The 22697-nt window shown below is 38.8% G+C and overlaps 1 protein-coding gene across 1 annotated transcript; it reads left to right on the top strand.

Annotated features, from left to right (window-relative positions):
- Positions 1-20582: 20582 nt before the first annotated feature.
- Positions 20583-22474, top strand: LOC123847669 (M-phase inducer phosphatase 2-like). The gene is given in 2 exon segments (XM_045879479.2): positions 20583-21789; positions 21792-22474. Coding segments are annotated over 2 exon segments (1560 nt in total). The 5' UTR covers positions 20583-20597; the 3' UTR covers positions 22160-22474.
- Positions 22475-22697: the final 223 nt, after the last annotated feature.

The raw sequence follows: 22697 nt of genomic DNA, 5'->3' as shown, positions 1-22697 counted from the left end.
ATAAATTCAAATCTAACCAACAGGTTCACTTCTTCAATTATCTTGCTTCAATAAAGGTTACTTCATCTTGAAACTTACGCTTTCCCGGAATCCCATAATGCTAATGACTCCCTCATTCATCATTCCTAATTCCTTATCAAAGGCATATTGCATTTTTTTCTTATAAATCCTTGTTCTGATCAAAGAGTCAATTAAAGAGAGATTAATCTTTTTTCCAGGTAGGAAAACTTCTCAGTCTTCAATTCAAATTGTAATTGCAGTTTTACTTTCAAATCCAGTAGTAGATGCTGGAAAAAAAAAAATTTATATAACCTACATAACACTATTATGAACACAGCCATTTTGTAGTGCCATTTGCATTTACCTTAGTAACACTGCCCTAAATAACTCATATATTCTCTTTCTCTATGTAATTTGAATCTCAGTGGGAGTTTTTTCAAAAGATTTATATTCATTGAATAAATAGTGGCCAAATGTTCTTGCTAAACTTATAAATGTCTTTTTCTTTGAATTTGGCTCTCTCCTTTATATTGTATTCTTAAACTGTTTTGCTTGCCATCTTTTCCTAAATTGCATTGTGACAGTCCTCAGACTTTAGTATTCTTTTGAAGACCTATTTTCTCTTGTATAGATATAAATATAACCTGAAAGCAATGTTAAAGCCTGTTTCCTCCTACAAGCTTTGAAACAAAAATTCGAAAGTGTGTCATACAACATCTGGCTGATGAGCTTCCCCCTCTGGTTATGCTAGCACAGATCATGCAAACTGATGCTCCAGTATTAAATGAAAGAACCCAAATTCTGTTGTCAGGCACGTTCTCTCTGTTGATCCTCAAAATAAGTTTCCTTGAAGTGTTTTCATTTGGATCTGAAAGGAACCTGGAAGAAACCTTAGAGATTTTGAGTTCAACCCCCTAATTTTTCAAATGAGCTAAGAATTTTGAGACTTGCCCAGGCTTATAGAGCTAATTCAGGGACCAACAAGCCCTAATCCATTTCTTGATTTTCACTTCAATGTTCTTTCTGGTACACCACACCAGAATGAATAAATAACTACACCACTCATGTCTGTGCATTTTATAACTCAAATTACACTGATGGAGTTTAAGATTGTACTGATAGCTGGGCTTTTGGATACTTCTAATTTATGTGACCAGGGCTTAATTTTAGGAACATCTATAATGAATGTCAGCTAGATGTCCCCTGATAATCAGAAATGTCTGGTATGCCAGTTGGCTGGGATTGGTGGTAGAGAAGGGGGCAGTTAAGAAACTATTTAGAAGAGGGATTAGGAAGCTGCCCAGAAATAATTTATGCTTAAGTCAGAGAAAGCCAAGAATTATACAAGTTCTAAAAATTGTGGGTCAGAATTGGATGTTTTCTTAGCTGCAGAATTACTGGTGTTGAGATTAACCTCCAAGTCAAATGTTTACAGAGGTTTATAATAAGAGAATGTTGTTTCAACATCCATGGCCACACCTTGGAGATGCAAGACTTTACTCACAGTGGCACACTCACAGGGGCACAAAATTTTTGATGTTGGGTATTAGCAGCTCTGGTAGGAGTGATGGTGCCTTTGTCAGGGGCTGTCTTGTCCATGACAATGACCTCTCTTAAAGAAGAGAACTGGAATAGAAGAGAAAGGTATGAATCAACTCAATAATTATGAGGGCTCTAAGAGCATAAGAACTGCCTCTGTAGGCACTCAAAACATAGAAGAAGGCTCAAATTTTGTGACTTATGGGGAGCCTGAGTCAGATAAATTTAGGTATTATGAATCCCCAGGCTGGTATTTCCTAAAAGAATATGATTATCCATCTCCATGATTTGGAACTCTTAATGTGGGGTACCTATTGATGCATGATAGCTGGAGAATTTGAAAGACCTTTGAAGGGAATCAGGCAAGTGTCAGAGGGCTAGAGATCCTTACCTATCAGGGGAATGAAGAACAGAATTAAAAGAGGGCCATTACTTTGCAGAGTTTCCATCTAGAGGCCTGATGTTTGAAAAATGTGTCCATGCCTCTGGTGGAGGCGTTCTGATATGAGTGTTATAAAATTGAGATAACTTTCTTTTTAATACAATGAGTTTTCTAACAATGGTGCTCTTGCTTTCTCAACATATATCACGTTTATCTGAATCCAAAAGCACAGCTGAGAAAAGGTTGGAAGATCCTGATATGTAGAATAAGAAACTCAATGTAATTTTGGCATGCAATGATAAGCATGTAAACATTTTTGTAGTTTATATGTATGTATTCACTCATCAATCAATTTATAGATCAGTTTCTTCTTTTTTTTTTTTTTAAGATTTTATTTATTTGATAGAGAGACAGTGAGAGCAGGAACACAAGCAGGGGGAATGGGAGAGGGAGAAGCAGGCTTCCCGCTGAGCAGGGAGCCCGATGCGGGGCTCGATCCAAGGACCGTGGGATCATGACCTGAGCTGAAGGCAGACACTTAACGACTGAGCCACCCAGGCACCCCGGTTTCTTTCATTTTTGATAAATGCATTTTAAACATTTACTACCTGTACATATGAAGAAATCTCCCTTCATATAAATAAACCTACTTGCTTAATATTTCAAGTTGCTACAATCTTCATCTATATGTCTCAAAATAATGCTAACCTGTTAAAATATTAATACAGCCACAGACAATATGGTAATGATGATAATCATAATCATAGCTGATGATTATTAGGACTCACTATGTACAAGGTAATGTATCTACTATACCTCATACTATCTAAAAATTAAGATGACATTATTAGTTAAAGTGTATCCTTTTTTTTGTTTAAACTTCTATTTATTTTAGACATAGAGTGTGGGCATGTGCGAGTTGTGGGGGATGGGCAGAGGGAGAGAGAGAATCTCAAGCAGAACCCTGCTGAGCATGAAGCCACATGTAGGGTTCCATCAATCTCATGACCCTGAAATCATGACCTGAGCCAAAACCAAGAGTTGGATGCTCAACCGACTGAGCCTCCCAGGCACTCAATGTTAACGTGTATTCTTATTTCCATTTTACAGAAGTACAGTTAATGAAAAAACTTGCCCAAAGTTACACACATTAAATAGGATTCAAATCCAGATTCAAAGTCTGATTCTAATTCAAACTATATGTATAATGATATGTTAGAACAAATAAGCTAACTCCAACTTGATAAAAAGACACTACAAAATAATTCAGAGGATTAGAAGCCATTTCAGGAGGAAGAATGTCTTCAGGAAGAGCTTATAAGAAGGAAGAAATGTCCTTCTCAAGGAAGAATTCCTTCAGACTTTCTGTGGTAAGGTAACTAGTTATTTTGACTATAGAAGAATTTCGTTAGTGTCCTCCTGTCTTTATGAGTATTAGGAGATCAATGAATAGTGACATGTACTATGTTGATAACCATAATAGATAAGCTCTCAAGAATACTTCATTCAAAATCCAATTTACCAGTTAGTTGCAAAAGTCACACTAAAAATGCTCAAAATAGCAATTGAGTTGGAATCTAAGAATATTAATCAACACTCTAGTTTCTAGGAGACATTCCTACTAATGAGACCACAGGCCAGAGGATGAATGAGGAACCAGCAGTCCACAGCTCAGAGTCTAAGTTCTGAAATAGAATACAGCTTGAGACTCAAGAAAAAGGCATTTACACATCTCAGTGATAGGACTGAAAGACCCCAGTCCTACCCCGACTTGAAAATTTTACTATCTGCTCCACTCAATTGCCAGAAAACTACTTTCCAAGTCACAAAACTCCCCTATGATCTCAGAAATTATTCTTTTTGCATCCAATGGGCCAGAGATTCATTAGTACACACCCACCACCAGCTATCCTTGCACTGGTTAAATTCCTCTTATATCCAGAAACAAAATTTGGAATTGTACTTGTCCTCAAGTTGAATGCAGGAGATATGAATTATATTAGCATCCAAGTGGAAGTGAGAAGATCCATGTGCTAGTTGAAGAGCAAACCATAAACCTGGTGAGATCTTTGTTTGCTCAGAATGAATAATCAGGGGAAAAGATAGGAAGTTTAAAATGGATAGGAAATTTAAAATCGTCCCAGCCTAAAAGGAGGGGCACTTCATTCAAAAGATTAAAAAATAGAAGTTATAACATGAGACAATGTCAATGATGAGCTGTCAGTGAGACTTTTTAAAACATGTTAGATGCTGTAAGCAATTGGGCTCAAGTGCGTGGATCATAGGAAGACACAATACTCCTAGTTTTTAGGTTTTTTTTTTTTCCTTTTCCCTAAAATATGAATTGTTTGCATTACTTTATTGATTGATTAAGCTAACTTATACTTGAATGTTAATATCTTAATATTCAATTTTCATCATTGATATTTTGTTATTAGTCTTACTGATACTGCATTTTCCAGAAATTTCTTAACTCTTCAAAGGCCAAATGAAGTTATGCTTACAAACTAGAAGTAAGCCACCCTTGGCACCAGTGTAATAGGGAAAAGGTATAATTTAACAAAAACCTAAGAGACTATGTTGAAATGAAATCCTGTCTCACACAGTAGCAAGAGGCTTATGCTGTCAGGAAATTTTGGGGAGATACATGAGAACTCTTATTTAATTAATTATTAGTATTGAAATCTTTACCTTGACTTGGGGTCATCAAAATGTGCCACAATTGAGTTAGTCTGTTATCCAATGCCTCTTCAAATTAGCTTGCTGAAACACCCTTTGTGGCAGATGGCAGAAGACTCAAAGGTCAAAGATGGCATATTAAATGCTGAGCTTCTGAACATCTGGAAGGCTTTTTAAAAAAGGGAGAAGAAAGAAAAGTAAACATATGTAGGTGTCATTTGCTCTCTTTCATATTAACATGACAAAGTATACTTCCTTGCAAGTCAGCCAAGGGGATTTTGATTTTGATAGAATATATCACAGGAGAAGACATTCCTCCTCTCTCTATTACACCTGCACAGACGATTTATTTGCTACACCCTCAGGCAATGAGCAGTCTGATGGTGATGGAAGTCATCAGCATGCCCACAAGCACCATCTGTGCAGGAGCTAGGCTAATGAGCAAAGTAAGTAGGGGCTGGTGAGAGATTGGCAGTGAGGGGAGAGGGCAAGGTGGCTGGATTTAACTCCAAGCAATCCAGAGGTGGACTTTCATATAAAACACTAAGTCTCAGCCATGCCTGTTTATTAGGCTTCCAAGGGCAACTGTTTCAGACTTTCAATGCTCACACCTTATTCCAGATCAATTGATTCCAAATCTCTAGTGATGGGGTCTAGAGAGATGTATTTTTTTTAAACTTTCCAGATTATTTTTATGGGCAGTCAATTATGAGAACCACTGATAGAGAAGGTAATATGCAGAATTCATTCTGCTCTGTACATCCAAGTTTGGATACAATGCACAGGACATTGCTATTCAAGTGTATTCCAGGGACTGCCAATATCACCCTCACCAAGAATTGTTAGGATTGAAGAAACTTATTCCCCACCCTAGACTTGCTGCAGTTTAACAAGACCCTTGGATGATTCATATTCATATTAGAGTTTGAAAAACATTCAATTAGGATGTTGCTTTTTAAATCGTGGAACTTGAAAATTTGCAAATCAGACCATTTCTTTTCAAATTGTGGAAATGACTTAAGGTAATTCTTTTCAAATTGTGGAGATGACTTAAGGTAGAAAGTACTACGTAATTCATTCTGTCAATCATTCAATAAAAATGTGTAGAATACTATGGACTAGTCACTAGAGTGGATTCCAGGAACAAAATGGTGAACATTTACAGGTGGAGTCCCTATTCCCATATAATTGTACAACAAGCAACTGTGATAAATTCCAGAAAGAGCACCTCTTCTCCACAAGCACCTCTCCATCCCAAACTCCTTCAGTGGATTCCCAGACTGCTTAGAACCAAATCCTAACAACCTACCTCAGGTTTTCATGACCTGTGATTACTGCCAAGTAATTATTTCTTCTGTGCTTGAGCCACACTACTCTTATTAACATTTTCTTAGTCTTGCTCTGATCTTTTCCTATCCATTTTGTGTCCTTTGAAATGTTTCTTCCTCTGTCCTATCACCCCCATGTTCTTAACCTCAGTAACTCCTTTTCATCACCCTTCTAGATAGATCAGTCTCCTTGGTTATAAGATTATTTCCTTCAAGATTACTGATCTTGAACTAAATTAAACATGCTTTTTTTTTTTTTAATTAAGCATCCTTTTGTTGATGTAAACTCCACCTTCACCAGTAGATGCAAGCTCCATGAAAGAATGGATCATGCCTATTTGTGTTCATGCTTTGTCTTCGGTGATGAGCACAAAGCCTAGCACATGCCACATGGTCAACAAATAGTTACTGGAATAGCTAATACACACTTGGATGAATGTAAAGGGGGGCAATAGTGTCAAATATCCTCAAATGGTCAAATAATGTGAGGATTGGAAAATATATGTTGGATTTAGTGATGTAGGTAAAACAAATATCAGGAATGCTACATATTTGAGCTTCATCTTGTTACTTCACAAGACTTACCAGCATACTGAGGAAGTTACACATTTAACCTCTTTAACACAATGATTTTGGTATTTATTTGGTCCCAAAACCACTTGCCCAAAAGAATAATTCCCAATGTTTCAGTCAATTATTATTCTGATGAATAATATTTGAGAAGTCCTGCATTACCATGAGAAGCCATGATCCCAATGCATGGGAGCATCTGATGTTCCTCCAGCATGTTGGCTCTGAATGCTTTTACCTTGAAGTACCACTCCCACTCAGATTTCACAGGGCTTAAGGTCAACAGAGAAGGGAAATACCATCTTATATAAACCCAAAGGACTAGAGTCAACCAAATATTGGTAAGCTGCTATATTGAGTTCCAAATCTTTTGATCACCTCAGACACATTTGCTCATCATTTAAGATGTTACTAAAATGTCATTTTTTGCCCATCCTCATCTCTGCTTCCATATTGTGCTACTGATGTAAACTGTGCTCACCTCTGAAATAGGACTTTGCATACTATGCTGAAGTATTTCTTGCTTGACTGTACACTCCTTAAAACACAGAGACTTTTTATTCCCCCCCCAAGCTAGTCCAATGTTAGCATGAAGCCTCCTTTAAGAATTAATTATTTCCTGAATGGATGCATTAATTAATCCTCTGTTAACCTCTTTGTCTTTGAGAGCACTCCATCTCCAACACCAAGCACAGGCCTAACATCAAGAAGATACTCGATAAGTGCTCACTGAATCTTTATATAAATGAGGGAAAATACTTTACCAAACTGAGCCTCAGATTGCTCATCTCAGAAGTATTTCTGATGATGAAGACACCATCTATGAAAGCAACAAATCCATGACTTGATACATAATAAGGCAAAATAGCATTATTACCCTATCTTTGAAATAACAAAGATGAATTTGGCCTGACATAAGTACAAAGCAATCAGTTTTTTTTTTTTTCAGGTAACAGGGACTTCACTAGTTATTAACCTCCAATAAAAGAAATAAGAACAGAGTTATCCCAAATTAAATTTGATCCTTTAGGGGAAATTGTGGATAAAATTGATAGAGTATAGGGGCACCTGGGGGCTTGGCTGGTTAAGCATCCAACTCTTGATTTCAGTTCAGGTCATCATCTCAGGGTCTTGAGATAGAGCCCTTCATCAGGCTCTGTGCTGAGCATGGAGCCTGCTTAAGATTCTCTCTCTCTCCCTCTCCCTCTGTCTCTCCCACCCCCGCTCTTCCTCAAAAAAATTTTTTTGAGAGGCGCCTGGGTGGCTCAGTCATTAAGCATCTGCCTTTGGCTCAGGTCGTGGTCCCGGGGTCCTGGGATAGAGCCCCACATTGGGCTCCCTGCTCGGCAGGAAGCCTGCTTCTCCCTCTCTCACTCCCCCTGCTTGGGTTCCCTCTCTCACTGTATTTCTCTCTGTCAAATAAGTAAATAAAATCTTTAAAAAATTTTTTTGATAGAATGTATACTATTATATAGGATAGTTTGATGTTTTTATAATTAATAAATACTATTGGGGCACCTGGGTGGTTCAGTCAGTTAAGCGTCTGCCTTCAGGATCCTGGGATCGAGCCCCACATCGGGTTCCCTGCTCAACAGAAAGTCTGCTTCTCCCTCTCCCTCTGCCTTCTCCCCCCTGTTCATGCTCTGTCTCTGTCTCTCACTCTCTCTGTAAAATTAATAAATAAAATCTTTTTAAAAAATTAAAAAATAATAAATACTACTTAGGGTACACCTTTCAATTATATATGTAGAAAGCTAAAAGCTAAGAGGAGAGAATTTTAAAAAGGTCAAAGTCTTAAGAAATGATCTCTCTTGCTTGAGAAGCCTGAGAGGGTGTTTGATGGATATTTAGTAGATCTATTTCCTGCCTACCATCTGATCTCATCACATCTATTTTTCCTTAGGTGACTATGCTGAATTGACTTAACTGTCCATGTGACTCAGAAGGAATGGATATTATTCTCTTTTTGTCCAGAAGTAACTCAGGCTTAGTCACACACAGCCAGTAAGATTTAGGGTCCATCCACTTTATCATGGACTCCATATTTCGAATTCCCCTACTTGCTAAAATGTGTTTGTAATACCCAAATAAACACTCCCAATGTTTCCCCAGTCATTCACAGACATGCACAAAACAGCAAAATGCTTGTCATCCAATGTATACATTCCCAGCTGAGGTCGAACATGATGAAGCTCTGAATTTGTTTCAGCTCTCCTACTATAAACAAGTTTCCTTTCCAAGGTCTATTTAGTGCCAAATTTTTTTTTTCACATTTTTGTGACTTTGTTGGTGACTTTACTGTTTAAAATGGCCCCAAGCAGTAGCTGAAATGCTGTCTAGTGTTCCTAACAACAAGAAGGCTGTGTGGTGTACTTTATGTAAAAATACATGTGTTAGATAATCTTCATTTGAGCATGAGGTTCAGTGCTATTGGCTATGAGTTTAATGTTTATGAATCAACATACATATTAAATAGAAACCCATGTAAAACAAGGTTAAATACTTATTGGTTTATCAGAATGCTGTGACCAGAGGTTCACAGGAACAGAACCCGTGTCCCTGTATTTCACTTAAGAGCCACAGTTTAGAATTTATTAATTCAGTGCTTGTGGCAACTGTCTAGAACATAGTTAATGCAAATAAAGAAAACTGACTGTATTTCCATGGACTTTTGTTTGAGCTCATTGGGAAGAGGACTTTTTCTATCACATTGCTGATAGTATTGAACTGTAGTGCTGTTGGTAGCTACCTTCCTAAAGTCAGAGAAATCCTGTCTGAGAATAAAAGCAAGAGAAAAGAAATCAAAGTTAAGAGATAGAACAAGATAAAAATAGAGGAGAGAGAGAGGAAAAAAAGGAGAGAGAAAAAACAAGAATGAGAAAGAGGTACTGGGACTTGGTGCACATATGAACCCTTGGGTTTTAGCAGTGCCTAAAACAAATTTACCTCGGCTTTTTTTGGTCCATAAGCCAATAAACCACCTCTTTCTTTTGTCTTTCTTTTCTTTAGCTAACTGGAGCTGATTTTCTGTTATTTCTAAATAAAGGAATCCTAAAACAAAAGATGAATGTCATAAAACATTGACCATAGAAGATGGTGATATGTTTTCTTCTTTCTTAGTTGCAAGAAGGAATAGACTAATAGTTTATTAGGGGTTTAGAATTTGTTGTCTTGAATAGAAATTAAAAACATAAATATTTTTGAGGAATGTTTCAGAATGCTTTTCCTCTAATATTTTTAGAAAAGAAATACAAATAAATGTGCCAGTGATGTGCTAAGAATAAATTTTGAAGTCATCTTTTTGTTTCAGTTAAGAAGATTCACGTCTAATTAAGTACTTTCATGAAAAGATTGAAAGATGAGGATTAAAACATACCCACATTTGAATCTTGGTCTTTCTATTTACTAGTTTTGTGACCTTAATTTTTCTAGGCCTTATTTTCTTCATATGCAAAATGGGCATATAATGTGTACTTAGATTTGCACTTAGTAGGTCCTCATTTTTTCTTGAAAAAACAAATAATTGTAAGAATTAAATGAAGTATTATAAATAAAGAGATTGGCATAGAGCCTTTAGCATCGTACCTTCAATTAAAAGTGGCTATCATTTATAGTTGTTCCTTTTCTATCACATATCTCATACTTAAGAATATTTATGCAATTAGGTAATAGAAAGTAAAAAAAAAACTGTGAACTTCCATTTGTAATAAATATGTATTTTATGTCATTTCTGTTCTAGGCATTGTAGGATTTACTTGAGAGGATATAAGATAAAAATGACACCATTCATCTTCTCAAGGAGTTTGTCAACTAATAGAAAGTGTAAGTATGTAGATAAATATAATTCCAAGTAGATTTTAAGTGCCATCCTTGACATACATAGTTGCAACCTGTGTTGGATTCCTAAGGAAGAGAGGTATCCATATGGAAGATGATGTGCTTGAAATGAGGGCTGAGAAAATGAATCAGGATTCACCAGGCAAGGGGGAGATCCCTCTCTGCAATAGGAGGTCCAGGCAAGGCTGTGGCCTCTATCATGGCAACTAAATATGACCCAATAAGACTGAAATGGAAAAGCCCATGAGATAGCAAAGCAGATAAAACTTTCTTGTTGTTCTATTAAGAAATCAGTGGAAGAGTCTGAAAACTATAAACTTCATAGAATAAGCTGATTCACAGCATACTCTCCAAAGTCTTACTCAAAGGTATGCATTATTATCTTCAATTTTTACTAAAAATGGGTATGAAAATGTTCTAGAATTTTCTTCTAAGAAAATTCACCTCACTGGATTTCTCTGCTCTGGAAATCAACATGAATTTTTCAATTTGCATTTCTTTTCAGTTATTAAGAAACAAATTATAAGACATATAAGCATGTATGTTTTGGTAAATTTCACTTTTTTCCAAATGTTTCTCTCTGTGTGTTTTTAAAATTATAAATCAAAACAACTAATGTTAACTTCTGGTACATTCTCAATGGCTGATTTTTAAAAAATTTATTTACCATCTACCCCCTATTTGCTTCTCACCAGCATTTTCCTCCCCAAATTCACATTATCCATTTAAAATCTTCTTCCAACTTTTCTTAAAATACACAACAGATTTCTCTTTTTACCCTCCTCTGTTTGGTAAAGAACTAGAATATCACAAAAAAGAAAGCACTACTAGGCTCAAGATTCTAGAGTTATAGAGTTCATTCTAGAGTTCTGTTTTACTTTTTCCCCCAAAAACTTTAATACCTAATAATAGGTTTTATTGAAACATATTAGGCACTCCGTATTGTTCCTTAGTCTCCCTTATTCCACATTACCTTCCCTTTCCTTTTCCTGACGCATACTCCAGAGCAACAGGATTGTGTAAAATAAGCCAAGTTTGAAACTGATCAAACAGGCTAGGTATATGTTACAAAAGCTGCTGAAGACTGTTTCACCCACTCTCAAATGAAAATATTTGATGGCAGGGGGAGGAGAAGTTGGAAAACTGATGGAAGAAACATGTAAAGGAAACACTAATTACCGTTGCACTTCTTAGCACCCGATCTCACTTTTGCCAAGATGCCAAGTCTCATTACCAGTGTGATGGTGGCTGAAATGCTGCATATCCACATGTTTTCGTCCTGCTCCCCATGACTTCATTTTTATAATGAAAACAGTGGAAATATATTGGGAGGGACTAATCCATAAAATGTGTCTCTGCTTTAACGTCCTCTAGTTGAGCTCCATGAAGGAGGAATTGTTTTTATTTTTTGAGGATCCCAAATGAATTGCAGAAGGATCTCAACAAGAAGTAGAGCAGGAATGACTTCCATGCTTGAAAGCTTCTTTGACAAACAACAACCAAGAAATGTGCACTCTTGTGCACATCAGTAACAGATAAGAAAGACAGCTGTTGGGCTGGCCTCCTCCCTTCCCTCAGAACAGAGCTGCCAAGGGAGGCACTCTCTTGCAGATGTTTCCCACTGCTCAGGTGGGAAGTCAAGCCGTGCAGGCATCACAGTAGGCATTGCAGTAAATCAGATAGCATCTCTTCTGGAAGAAGGCCAAGCTGCCCTTAAAGATGTTAGCTACAGCTCCTAGTAGCTCAGGGAAAAGGGATCCTTTTCAATCATTTCCAAGAACATCCCTCAAAGCCAACGTTTTTGGCAGGAGGGGGTAGGTGTTGGGTAACTTCCTGCTGAAGTTATAGAGGAAAAATAAAATTCCTATATTCATTCCTCCACACTCTGATGCTGGGAAACAGATTCTGGGCCATGATTCGTACAGTAAGGTCTATCTTGACTTTCACTTTTTTCTCCTTTCTTCCCTGCCTCCCCTTGCAAAGCAAATAGTTCCAAAATTTGTAGCTGGGTGAAGGAAGACATCAATTAAAGCAAGATTTCAGGATAATCCACTAAGAGTGGTGTTTATCCAATGGAAGCAATGGGTTATGGGGCAGAATGGACTCCTAGGTAATTCATATGTGTGAACAATCTATCTGGTTGACATAGATGAGAGGGGGAAATCTGGACCAAATTATTGGTTACATAGTCCTGGGGGAAAAATCATGGGCTTTATTGGCTGACAAATCTGGATTGGAGCTTTAGCCCCATTATTAATTAGCAGTGAGAACTTAAGGAGCCTTTCTGTGCCTTTGATATCACTATAAAATGGAGAAGGTACTCTTCATTCATAGTGCTATGAATCCTTCATAAAATACTGCAAAACACTATACTCGTTTCCTATTATTGCTGTAAATAATGATCACAAACTTAGTGGTATAAAACAACACACATTTATAGTCTGACAATTCTGGAGATCGGAAGTCCAAAAATTAGTCTTAGAAGGCTAAAATTAAGGAGTCAGTAGAGAGGGTTTCATCTGGAGGCTCCAGGAGAGAACTCGTTCCCTGCTTCTCTCAGCTTTTAGAGGCTGTCATCTGTCATTCCTTGGCTTGTGACCACCTTTCTCCAATCTTTACTTCTGTCATCACATTATCTTCTGCCCTCTCTAACCTCCTACCTTCCTCTCATAAGGAACTTTGTGATTACATCACATCCACTACAATAATCTACCTATCCCAAAATCATTAACATAATCACATCTACAAAGTCCATTTTTCCATAAGGTAACATGGTCACAGGTTCCAGGAATCAGCATGTGGTCATCTTTGCAGGGCTATGATGCAGCCTACCACAAATATTTAGCACAAGTATTAGCACAAACAGGCATGCAACAAATTTCAGCCCCTGTCTCCTCTTCTCCCATCAGAATTGGAGGCAAGGTGGACCTAATCACTCTTTCTCCTAATTTACCATCACCTTGAACAAAATCCTCAGAGGTCCAAAAAGAAATGCCAAAGGGATCCTCTAAGAGCAAAATGGGAAAGCCTTAAAAACCATAAGAAAGAAGAAGTCTTATATTTATGGTGTATATTTGTTTCTTCCTTAATGAGTGTTTAGGGTCTGGTGTGTTTTCCATATCTGAGTTATGTTTGAGAAACATCTGGAAGAAAACCAAATTATGTAGTCAATTTTAAGTGTAAAACCATCATGAGTGAATTTTTTCGCTCAGTGTGTCCTGAAACTAGTTACAGAATGCCATTTGGATTTTGAAGATGAGAGAATCATCTTAGTTTTAGAGTTCAAGAGAATCCAGCTCTTGTGACATGAAGGAGTTGGAACTGTTAGGTATATTCAGCTTCTGATTTAATATTCTTTCAAATTGTATTGACATCATAATCATTTATCTTCAAGGAAAGCAGAAAGAGGCCAAAATAGTTTCAGTTTCACTCTGTTTTAATGGTAAATTCCTATCCTTTTGCTGGTGTCCGTTATAAAGTGATCATTCATACTGCCATCACATGAAATGAACCAACTAAATCAAAATATTTTTCATAGGGGAGTAGCCTAGGGAAGTGAAAGAAACAGCATGCTGGACTTCTCATGCTGGGCTATTTTTGGATGGCCTTCTTCAAGGATCAATTTAAAGCTGACTTCTACAACAAAAATGTTTTCAACGAGGCAGAAAAATATGCTGAACCCACACATACTTAACAAAAGTAGTCAGCTGACTGCACCTGACTTAACTGTACAAAATATACAGTTTACTCTCCATAGCATAGTAGCTATCAGGAGTAGTAATAATGGGGATAATGCATAACTCATTAGCTCACTGATTTATTTACTCATTATTTTGTCAAAGATCTCTAAACAAAGCTACTATTTTTTCATTCATCATTCATGTAATCATTCATTTTTCCATTTTCTCAACAGCCAATTTGTATATTTATTAATTCACTCATTCAACAAAGCTGCATTGAATATCTTACTTCTGTTTATATTATGTTGGGTACTGGAGATACAAAAAATAATCAAATAGATGTGTGCTCTAGAAACCCATCTTTTGGGGCATTCTTCAGTTAGAAGTCTCTAAGAAAGGAACATAGGTTTCAGAAGTAGAATGTTTTGTTAATAATCCACTGATGATCACCTTAGGTATAGGCAGATAAATTGTGATATCAAAGAGACTAATTCGATGATTGGAAATCTGACTTCAGGTCATTCAAATGTGTGGGGCCACATTTTCAACTGTTGCATTTTTTTTTTTTTTACCAGTACAAGACTTGTTGGAGTGTTTGAGCTCAAAATCTATGCCTTGTGTATTAATCTGTGATTAATGACTAATTGTGTTACTAGTCTCAGAAAAATGAGTTTTTTTCCCAGCCAACTTGTTTTTATACTGGGCAACATCACCGTGGAAGACATTGTATGGTACCATCTCATACTTCACTGGCCAGGCAAGTGTGAAAACTAAATTTGGTTTGAAAATAGGAATCGGTGAACCTCTCTGGGCTCCTGAGCAAGGTCAGAGTAACTGTCACTAAAATAACAGTCTCTGGCTTTGTGTTCTCAAAATCGGTGTTTGACATAATTATAATTAGCTAAGAGAACCAGGTCTTTGGATTCTTGACTCTCCATATCAGGCCATCATTTGTATTTTTGAAGCCTGACTCACTACCATCCCAACCTACCCTCCCTTTACACCAACATCTTTCTACTATTCCTTAATACTCAGATTCGTACATGAAATTTCTTCATTCCTCAGATATTTTAATTTTTCTTTCCTTGATCCTATCTCCACAAAGCTATATTTTTCTTGCCTCTCATCCTTCTAGTATTCCCTGAGAAGAATGTAACTAATAACCTAATTCTTAAGAAGTTGATTTATCATTCTTCTCCCTATTCTTCACATACATACAGTCATCTGAGTTTGTTAGAATCTAGATAATTATCTTTTATGTTTTCATATCTACCATTGCTCTAACAATAATGTTGAATTGACAAATGTATGAGTAGAAGACTGTTTGAAAGTCCTTATGGTAACTGGTCAGATACCTCTATAACAATGAACCATTAATTATATCAGAGTTCCTGGTGTTCTGACAGCTCCTGCACATCTAATGCTAGAGTTCCCTACCTCCCTCACTTTGCTTCTCAGTTCTTCTTGTTTGCAGGAAATGCTCAAACTCCTGTGCAAAGCTATAAGGCGCTTTACAATGAGACCTGATAAAAGGTATATTCTTTAAAATAAGAGGTTATAATTTTAGTTTTGGAAATAAGAAAGTGGACAGAGATGGGGGTATTTGGATGGTTCAGTTAGTTGAATGTCTGACTCCTGATCTTGGCTCAGATCTTGATCTCAGGGTCCTGAGTCTGAGCCCCATGCTGGGATCCATGCTGGGTGTGAAGCCTACGAGAAAAGAAGAAAAGAAAAAAAGAAAGAAGAAAGAAAGAAAGGAAGGAAGGAAGGAAGGAAGGAAGGAAGAAAGAAAGAAAGAAAGAAAGAAAGAAAGAAAGAAAGAAAGAAAGAAAGAAAGAAAGAGAGAGAGAGAGAGAAAAAAGAAGGAAGGAAGGAAGGAAGGAAGGAAGGAAGGAAGGAAGGAAGGAAGGAGAGAAAGAGAAAGAAAGAAGAAAAGAAAAGAAAAAAGAAAAAAGAAGGAAAGAAGGAAGGAAGGAAGGAAGGAAGAAAAAGGGGAGAAAGAAAGAATGGAAGAAAAAGAAAGAAAGAAAAAAAAAGAAAAAAAGAAAGTAGACAGGACACTAGAACGGGAAATGAGAGTCCCAAACAAAACAAAACAAAAACTGAATTTCTAGTAATACTGCATTGATTAAATATAAATGGTATTCTAGGCACTTCTAAATACTTCATGTGTTTTAACCAAGTTAATTATTCTTAATAACTTTATAACATATTATATTCCATTGAAACCCTGAGACACAGAGGTTAAGTCATTCTGCCCAAGTCACATAGCAAGTGTGCAGACAGGATTAGCTTCCAAATATTCAACTCTAGACACCATGTTCTAAATGATTAGGCATTATGACCATAGAAAGAGAAAATGAGGTAACATGATTATTATGATTGTGTATACAAAGATTGGTATAACAATGGGTGCCTGCATGGGTTATGGAAGGTAAGTTATGGAAGGATAGGTACTGGTATAAATTCTGCTTCTATGTTTTTGACAAAGAAAGGAAAAAAAAAACAACTTAGTTCCAAATATTTAAATATCAAATTCAGAAAAAATAAAAATGGATGACAGACTTCTAATGACCTTGATTTTGAGGCTTTGACACCACCTCTGACTTTGGGGTGATCCATTCCATTTGGAAAGCCAGTAATAAATTATGGAGAATAAATTGACCACTGAGAATTTCAAGTCTGAAATGTTTATTTTGGTCAATCCTAGCCTTAAAATCTTTGAAGTCTGGACAAATATATTTACCTAGAAAAAAACTATTTATGAGTTAGGTGAAAGATAAGAGATAACAACAAACTGAAGGAAGTAATTGCTAAGGCACATTTCTCACCAGTCTGCTCTCTGCAAAATAAGTGTGTGTGTGTGTGTGTGTGTGTGCGCAAGCACATGGGTTTTTCCCATTCATCTGGAACAATTGTCTAAGGTTTTGGTTCTGCTTTGGAAGCTAAGGAATGTGTTGAGTTTTGGAATTCCTTTCATGTGGAAGGAATCCAGCTCCTGAGGACTGTTGATGATGGACAAACACTGCACAGAAAGACCATAAGGAAGACTTCCATTTTCAGTTCACTTAAGTAATCTTAATAGAAGTACCCAAATATAGTGTTTTATACGAGTATGACAGGAGCTTCTTGGGTCAAGAATAAGCAGTTGACATAAATTCCACTTTAATGAGCTTAAGTGTATTTTCCCAGGGCACATAACTTGCTAAACAGTCTTCGATGTTTACTACTTTGAGGTATCAGATACTGTTTTTCTTCCTTTGTGTTCCAATACAACTTTCTACCAAAAAAAAAAAAAAATTACTCTGTGCCATAGAAATGCTATGAAAACAGAAACTGTGTCATGGTCATTTTTCTGTTATTGACACTTATTGATACTTGGTGATCAATGGAAAGATGGCTGAGTAAATAGATGTCTGAATGAATAATACATGAATGACATGTTTTTGTCTAGATTTGGAGTGAAACCAGTAGTATCTTTTTATAAGATTCAGCAGCCCCCAAATATTCTGACCCCATTTTAGATGTACATTAATTTTGTAAACATGATCTATGCATATTGTTGGAAAAGGAAAGAGATTTGAATGTTCTACTTCATAAATGATCAGAATAGGAGACAAAGAAAGTCAGTAATTAAGAGCCACTGTGAATATACTAGAAGTGGATTGTAGTGGACATGACCAGAAGAAATTGAAGTAGGATTCCATTTTATTGCTCTTTCTTTTATTATATTTCTTTCTTTTCTTTTCTTTTGTTTGTGTTTTTCTAAGATTTTATTTATTTATTTGACAGAGAGAGAGATAGCAAGAGCAGGAACACAAGCAGGGGGAGTGGAAGAGGGAGAAGAAGGCTTCCCGCCGAGCAGGGAGCCTGATGCGGGGCTCAATCCCAGGACCCTGGGATCATGACCTGAGCTAAAGGCAGACACAATGACTGAGCCACCCAGGCGCCCCTGTTTGTGTTTTGTTTGTTTGTTTGTTTGTTTTAATATCCTATCATTCTCCAACTTAGAATTTCACAATGGCTTCCATGGATTTATAAATAGCATCCTAACCCTTTAACCTGGCTTAGAGAGCCACAGTTACCCTGGTCCCTGTCCACATCATTGGCCTTATCTCACTCTATATCCTACTGTGCTCCATGTTTTCTCCTCAAGCCTTTTGTACTAGTTCTGCCTGGAATCCTCCCCCCTCATCTTCACTTACCTGGATCCTCCTTCATCTTCAGGTGTCAACTTCATTAATTCCTCAGAGAGGCTTTCCTTGAACATTTTCCAGTCTCCCAGTCACTCAGTATCATATCATCCTATTTTAATTCTCTGCATAAATCTCAACATGTTGGAGATGCCACATGTTTGCAACCCAGTTGAGCCTGAGTGTCAGGCATCTCAGTCCTGATAACAGGTATGTAGGTAAAGAAACAGTCCTGGAAGTCTTCCTCCAGTCCCAGCTGTTCTATATCTCAAGCATTCATGTTATTCCATGGAACATATTTTCAGAATTCCTGACTTACAGAATTCCTATGTTTGCTACACAGAAATTATCTTTTTTATTTTAATGTTTTTAAAAGTCTCTGTCTCCCCACAAGAATGTCAGTTCCATAATGGCATGAATTTTGTTTATTGCTATAACCTTTATACCAGTGCTTGGCATGTAGTAGGCATTCCATAAGTATTTGCTAAAATGAATAAATTACTTTGTTAACTGAACTGGACAATTTTACATTTTTTTACTCTCATCAAATCCATTTGATGATTCTGTATAATATTATCCCCATTTTACAGGTGAAGGCACTAAATATTAGAAGAATCAAATAGTTTTCTCAGGCTGCAGAAGTAATAAACTATACAATTAGAATGTGAACTAATTCTGCTTTAACTCTTTCATCCAAGTCTTACAAAATAAATTGTTGGATTAGCCTGCTCTCCAGATATACCTTCAACTTTAAGTAACAGAGTGCTGAAAAGCAGAGAATCTGGAGCTGGACTGCCACAATTCAAATCCCAGTTCCTATACATTTATTCTGTGCCTTGTCTCAATTTTCTAATTTCTAAAATAAGAGTTATAAATTCTGTCTAATACCAAGGCTGGTTTGAAGACCAAATGAGTGAATATAACTGAAACAATTATACCAGGGCTTGGCACATGATAAATACTCTGTAAACACTATCTTCAGTATTATTATCATTGTATGATATTTATGAATGGTTCAATATATTCCCTGATAACCAGATATTATTAATAAAATATTTGCTGATATTTTGTATGTAAAGTATTTTTCATAACAGATCAAACATAATATGTATCCATGTTATAAATGGAATGATTGTAACTACAAGGAAGGTATTATCCTATTTTCTGATACATATGGTCTACCTGAGTGTTGTGAATTTTTGTCGTTGTTGTTAACTAGGAAAAAGTTTTCTCTGAAATTAAGTGTTATATGTATGGTTTAGACTTGGATACTGTCTTGGAGGTGATCTCAGTCAGCTCTCACATTTTTTTAAGTAAGGACACCGACGACAAAGAGGGACAGGTCTCATTTAAACTCACACTGGCAGTTTGTACTTGAGCCAGAGCAAGAGTTGAGGTGGACTGAATCCTATCCCAGTGCTTTCCAGCCCCACCACGCTGCTGTAGTGCAAATATGTCATTGTCAATAGAGAAAAGCTTTTCCAGCTAACTGGTTATTCAAATGTGTGCAACATCTGCTTAGTACTCTATGCAGGGTAGAAACTCAACAAGTGCCCATCAAGAGCCCTACATTCTACCCTTCATCAGTAAAAATTATAATAACGATTATTTAGCAAGTTAGAGAAATATCTGATTCTTCTAGGTTAATCTCAGGCCACGAGAAGAAGCCCACACTTAGAAGAAATTGAGGATATTGAAGGATATGAGATAGATTTAAAAGAGTGTGCCTCTGTCATGCCTCTGAAACTGTAATTAGTGGCCTGAAGCTACTGGCCACAGCAGTCTGGAACTTTGTACAGCAAACAGCTGTCTTCCTTTTTTAGGAAGAGTTATATAAGGCATGCAAACCACATGGATTTCCTGTGAAGCAGCTAGAACTTTTGTCAATATCATCTTTTATCTCTCTCTTTCCCTTCAAGCCCTCTGAGAAGAGATCTTATCAAAGAGGGAATCAAAGGAAGCTTCTGGTGTTACTATTTCCCAGACAACTTTCTGGAATTCTTAAAACATGGAACCAGATTTCTGACAGTCGTGACGTGGTTTGCACTGGTGTTTTCTCCCTGATGATGTCTCCATAATATCTTCAGGCTGTGTTGGACAAAAGCCAAACAGAGCTTTGACCTATGCCCTGTGTTTTCAGGAGTTGAAGATCCATGTCGTCCTTATGAGCATATAAATATTGCTTGTTATTCTTCTTTCCCTGAGGCATATTTGTGGACTCATAGGCAAATACAAATAGGCAAACTACCTCTCTATTTTCAGCAGAACTAAAAAAATCATTCTGCTTTGACATAAGAACTTCAAAAGTTCTCTCAGTCCTGCCAGCGTGCGCGGTGGCGCCCCACGTCCCAGCCACCTCCTGGGCCTCCAGCTGGGAGCTCACGCCCTCATGGGGTCCCCGGAGTGCACGGCCGCTTCCTCACCGGTCACCACCCTGACCCAGACCATGCACGACCTCGCCGGGCTTGGCAGTGAGACTCCAAAGCATCAGGTAGGCAGCCCGCTCACATGCCTATCCCTGTCCCGGCAGCGGGCATCTGAATCCTCCCTGTCGTCTGAATCCTCTGAATCTTCTGATGCAGGTCTGTGTATGGATTCTCCCAGCCCCATGGACCCCCAAATGGCAGAGCAGACATTTGAGCAGACCATCCAAGCAGCCAGCCAGGTCATCCGAAACTAGCAGTTTACCATTCGATGTTTCCAGTCCTTGCTGGTGAGGCTTCTGGGCCACAGCCCTGTGCTACGGAACATCACCAACTCCCAAGCACCTGGCAGCTGCAGGAAGAGTGAGGATGGATTTGTCTTCAGGATGCCATGGAAACCCCCGCATCCCAGCCATGCCCATGCTTTGGCAGGGTGGGCCAACCGCAGAGAAGCCTTTGCCCAGAGACCAAACTCAGCTCCCGACCTGATGTGTCTCACCCCTGAGCGCAAGATGGAAGTAGAGGAGTTGAGTCCCCCAGCCCGATGCAGCTTCTCCCTGACTGCCACCCAGGGGGCCTCTGAAGAAGATGATGGATTTGTGGACATCCTGGAGAGTGACTTAAAGGACGACAACGCGGTACCCCCAGGCATGGAGAGCCTCATTAGTGCCCCACTGGTCAAGACCTCAGAAAAGGAGGAAGAGCAGGACCTCATCATGTATAGCAAGTGCCAGAGGCTCTTCCACTCTCCGTCCATGTCCTGCAGCGTGATCCGACCCATCCTCAAGAGGCTGGAGCGGCCCCACGACAGGGACCTGCCCATACAGAACAAGCGGAGGAGGAGCGTGACCCCTCCAGAGGAGCAACAGAAGGCCGAAGAACCTAAAGCCCGTGTCCTCCGCTCCAAGTCCTTGTGTCACGAGGAGATTGAAACTATCCTGGACAGTGACCACTGGGAACTGATTGGGGATTACTCCAAGGCCTTCCTTCTGCAGACTGTGGATGGGAAGCACCAAGATCTCAAGTACATTTCACCAGAAACTATGGCAGCCTTACTGGCAGGCAAGTTCAGCAACATCGTGGAGAGGTTTGTGATTGTGGACTGCAGGTACCCCTACGAGTATGAAGGCGGGCACATCAAGACTGCCGTGAACCTGCCCTGGAACGGGATGCTGAGACCTTCCTGCTACAGAGCTCCATCACACCCTGTAATCTGGACAAGAGAATCATCCTCATTTTCCACTGTGAATTCTCATCTGAGCGTGGTCCCTGCATGTGTCGTTTCATCAGGGAGCGTGACAGAGCCGCCAACGACTACCCCAGCCTCTACTATCCTGAGATGTACATCCTCAAGGGCGCCTACAAGGAGTTCTTCCTGCAGCACCCGACTTTCTGTGAGCCCCAGGACTACCGGCCCATGAACCACGAAGCCTTCAGGGATGAGCTGAAGACCTTCCGCCTCAAGACCTGCAGCTGGGCTGGGGAGCGGAGCCTGCGGGAGCTCTGTAGCCGCCTGCAGAATCAGTGAAGGGCCAGCACCGGTCCTGCCTACCTTCTTGGCCTCACTGCCTAGGTGCCAGCCACCTGGGTGCCTGCAGGGCTGAGGGTCTGCTGGAGGCCCCCGCTGCCATCCAGGGGAAGGACAGTGAGGGTGTCCTGTGCATCTGCCCCCAGCCCCGATCCCCATGTCTCACTGCGATCATACTCCATATCCTCGTGCCACCCCCAACCCTAGCCCAGCCCCTGGGAGAGCCCAGCCTGTTGACTTGGTGAAACTGGATTAAGTCCAGCTCAAAGGAAGTATTTTGTGTCCAGCAGGAACCTTTTTGCTTTTTTTCCTTCCTTGTTTGAGTTAACCCTTTGTCTTGTGTCCAGAAACCCCCCCTCTTCCCTAGGCACTCTGTAAGCGGCTGGGGGAAAGTCCACAGCGCCCCCCCCACCCCGGGATGGGCCAAAGCAGAACCTCTCCCTGCCCAGGGCATTGGCACTCTTGGGTGTGTCTGCCATGTTCCCTTTCTCTTCCTCTCTTTCCTGTCCTTCCATGTGAACACCTCTAGCACAAACAG

Source organism: Mirounga angustirostris, unplaced genomic scaffold (assembly GCF_029215605.1).
Source record: "Mirounga angustirostris isolate CCGP_5_RB_7025 unplaced genomic scaffold, mMirAng1.0.hap1 SCAF_2, whole genome shotgun sequence".
NCBI lineage: Eukaryota > Metazoa > Chordata > Mammalia > Carnivora > Phocidae > Mirounga > Mirounga angustirostris.
Note: the sequence above shows the minus strand (reverse complement) of the source record. Positions and strands in the feature narration are given on the sequence as shown.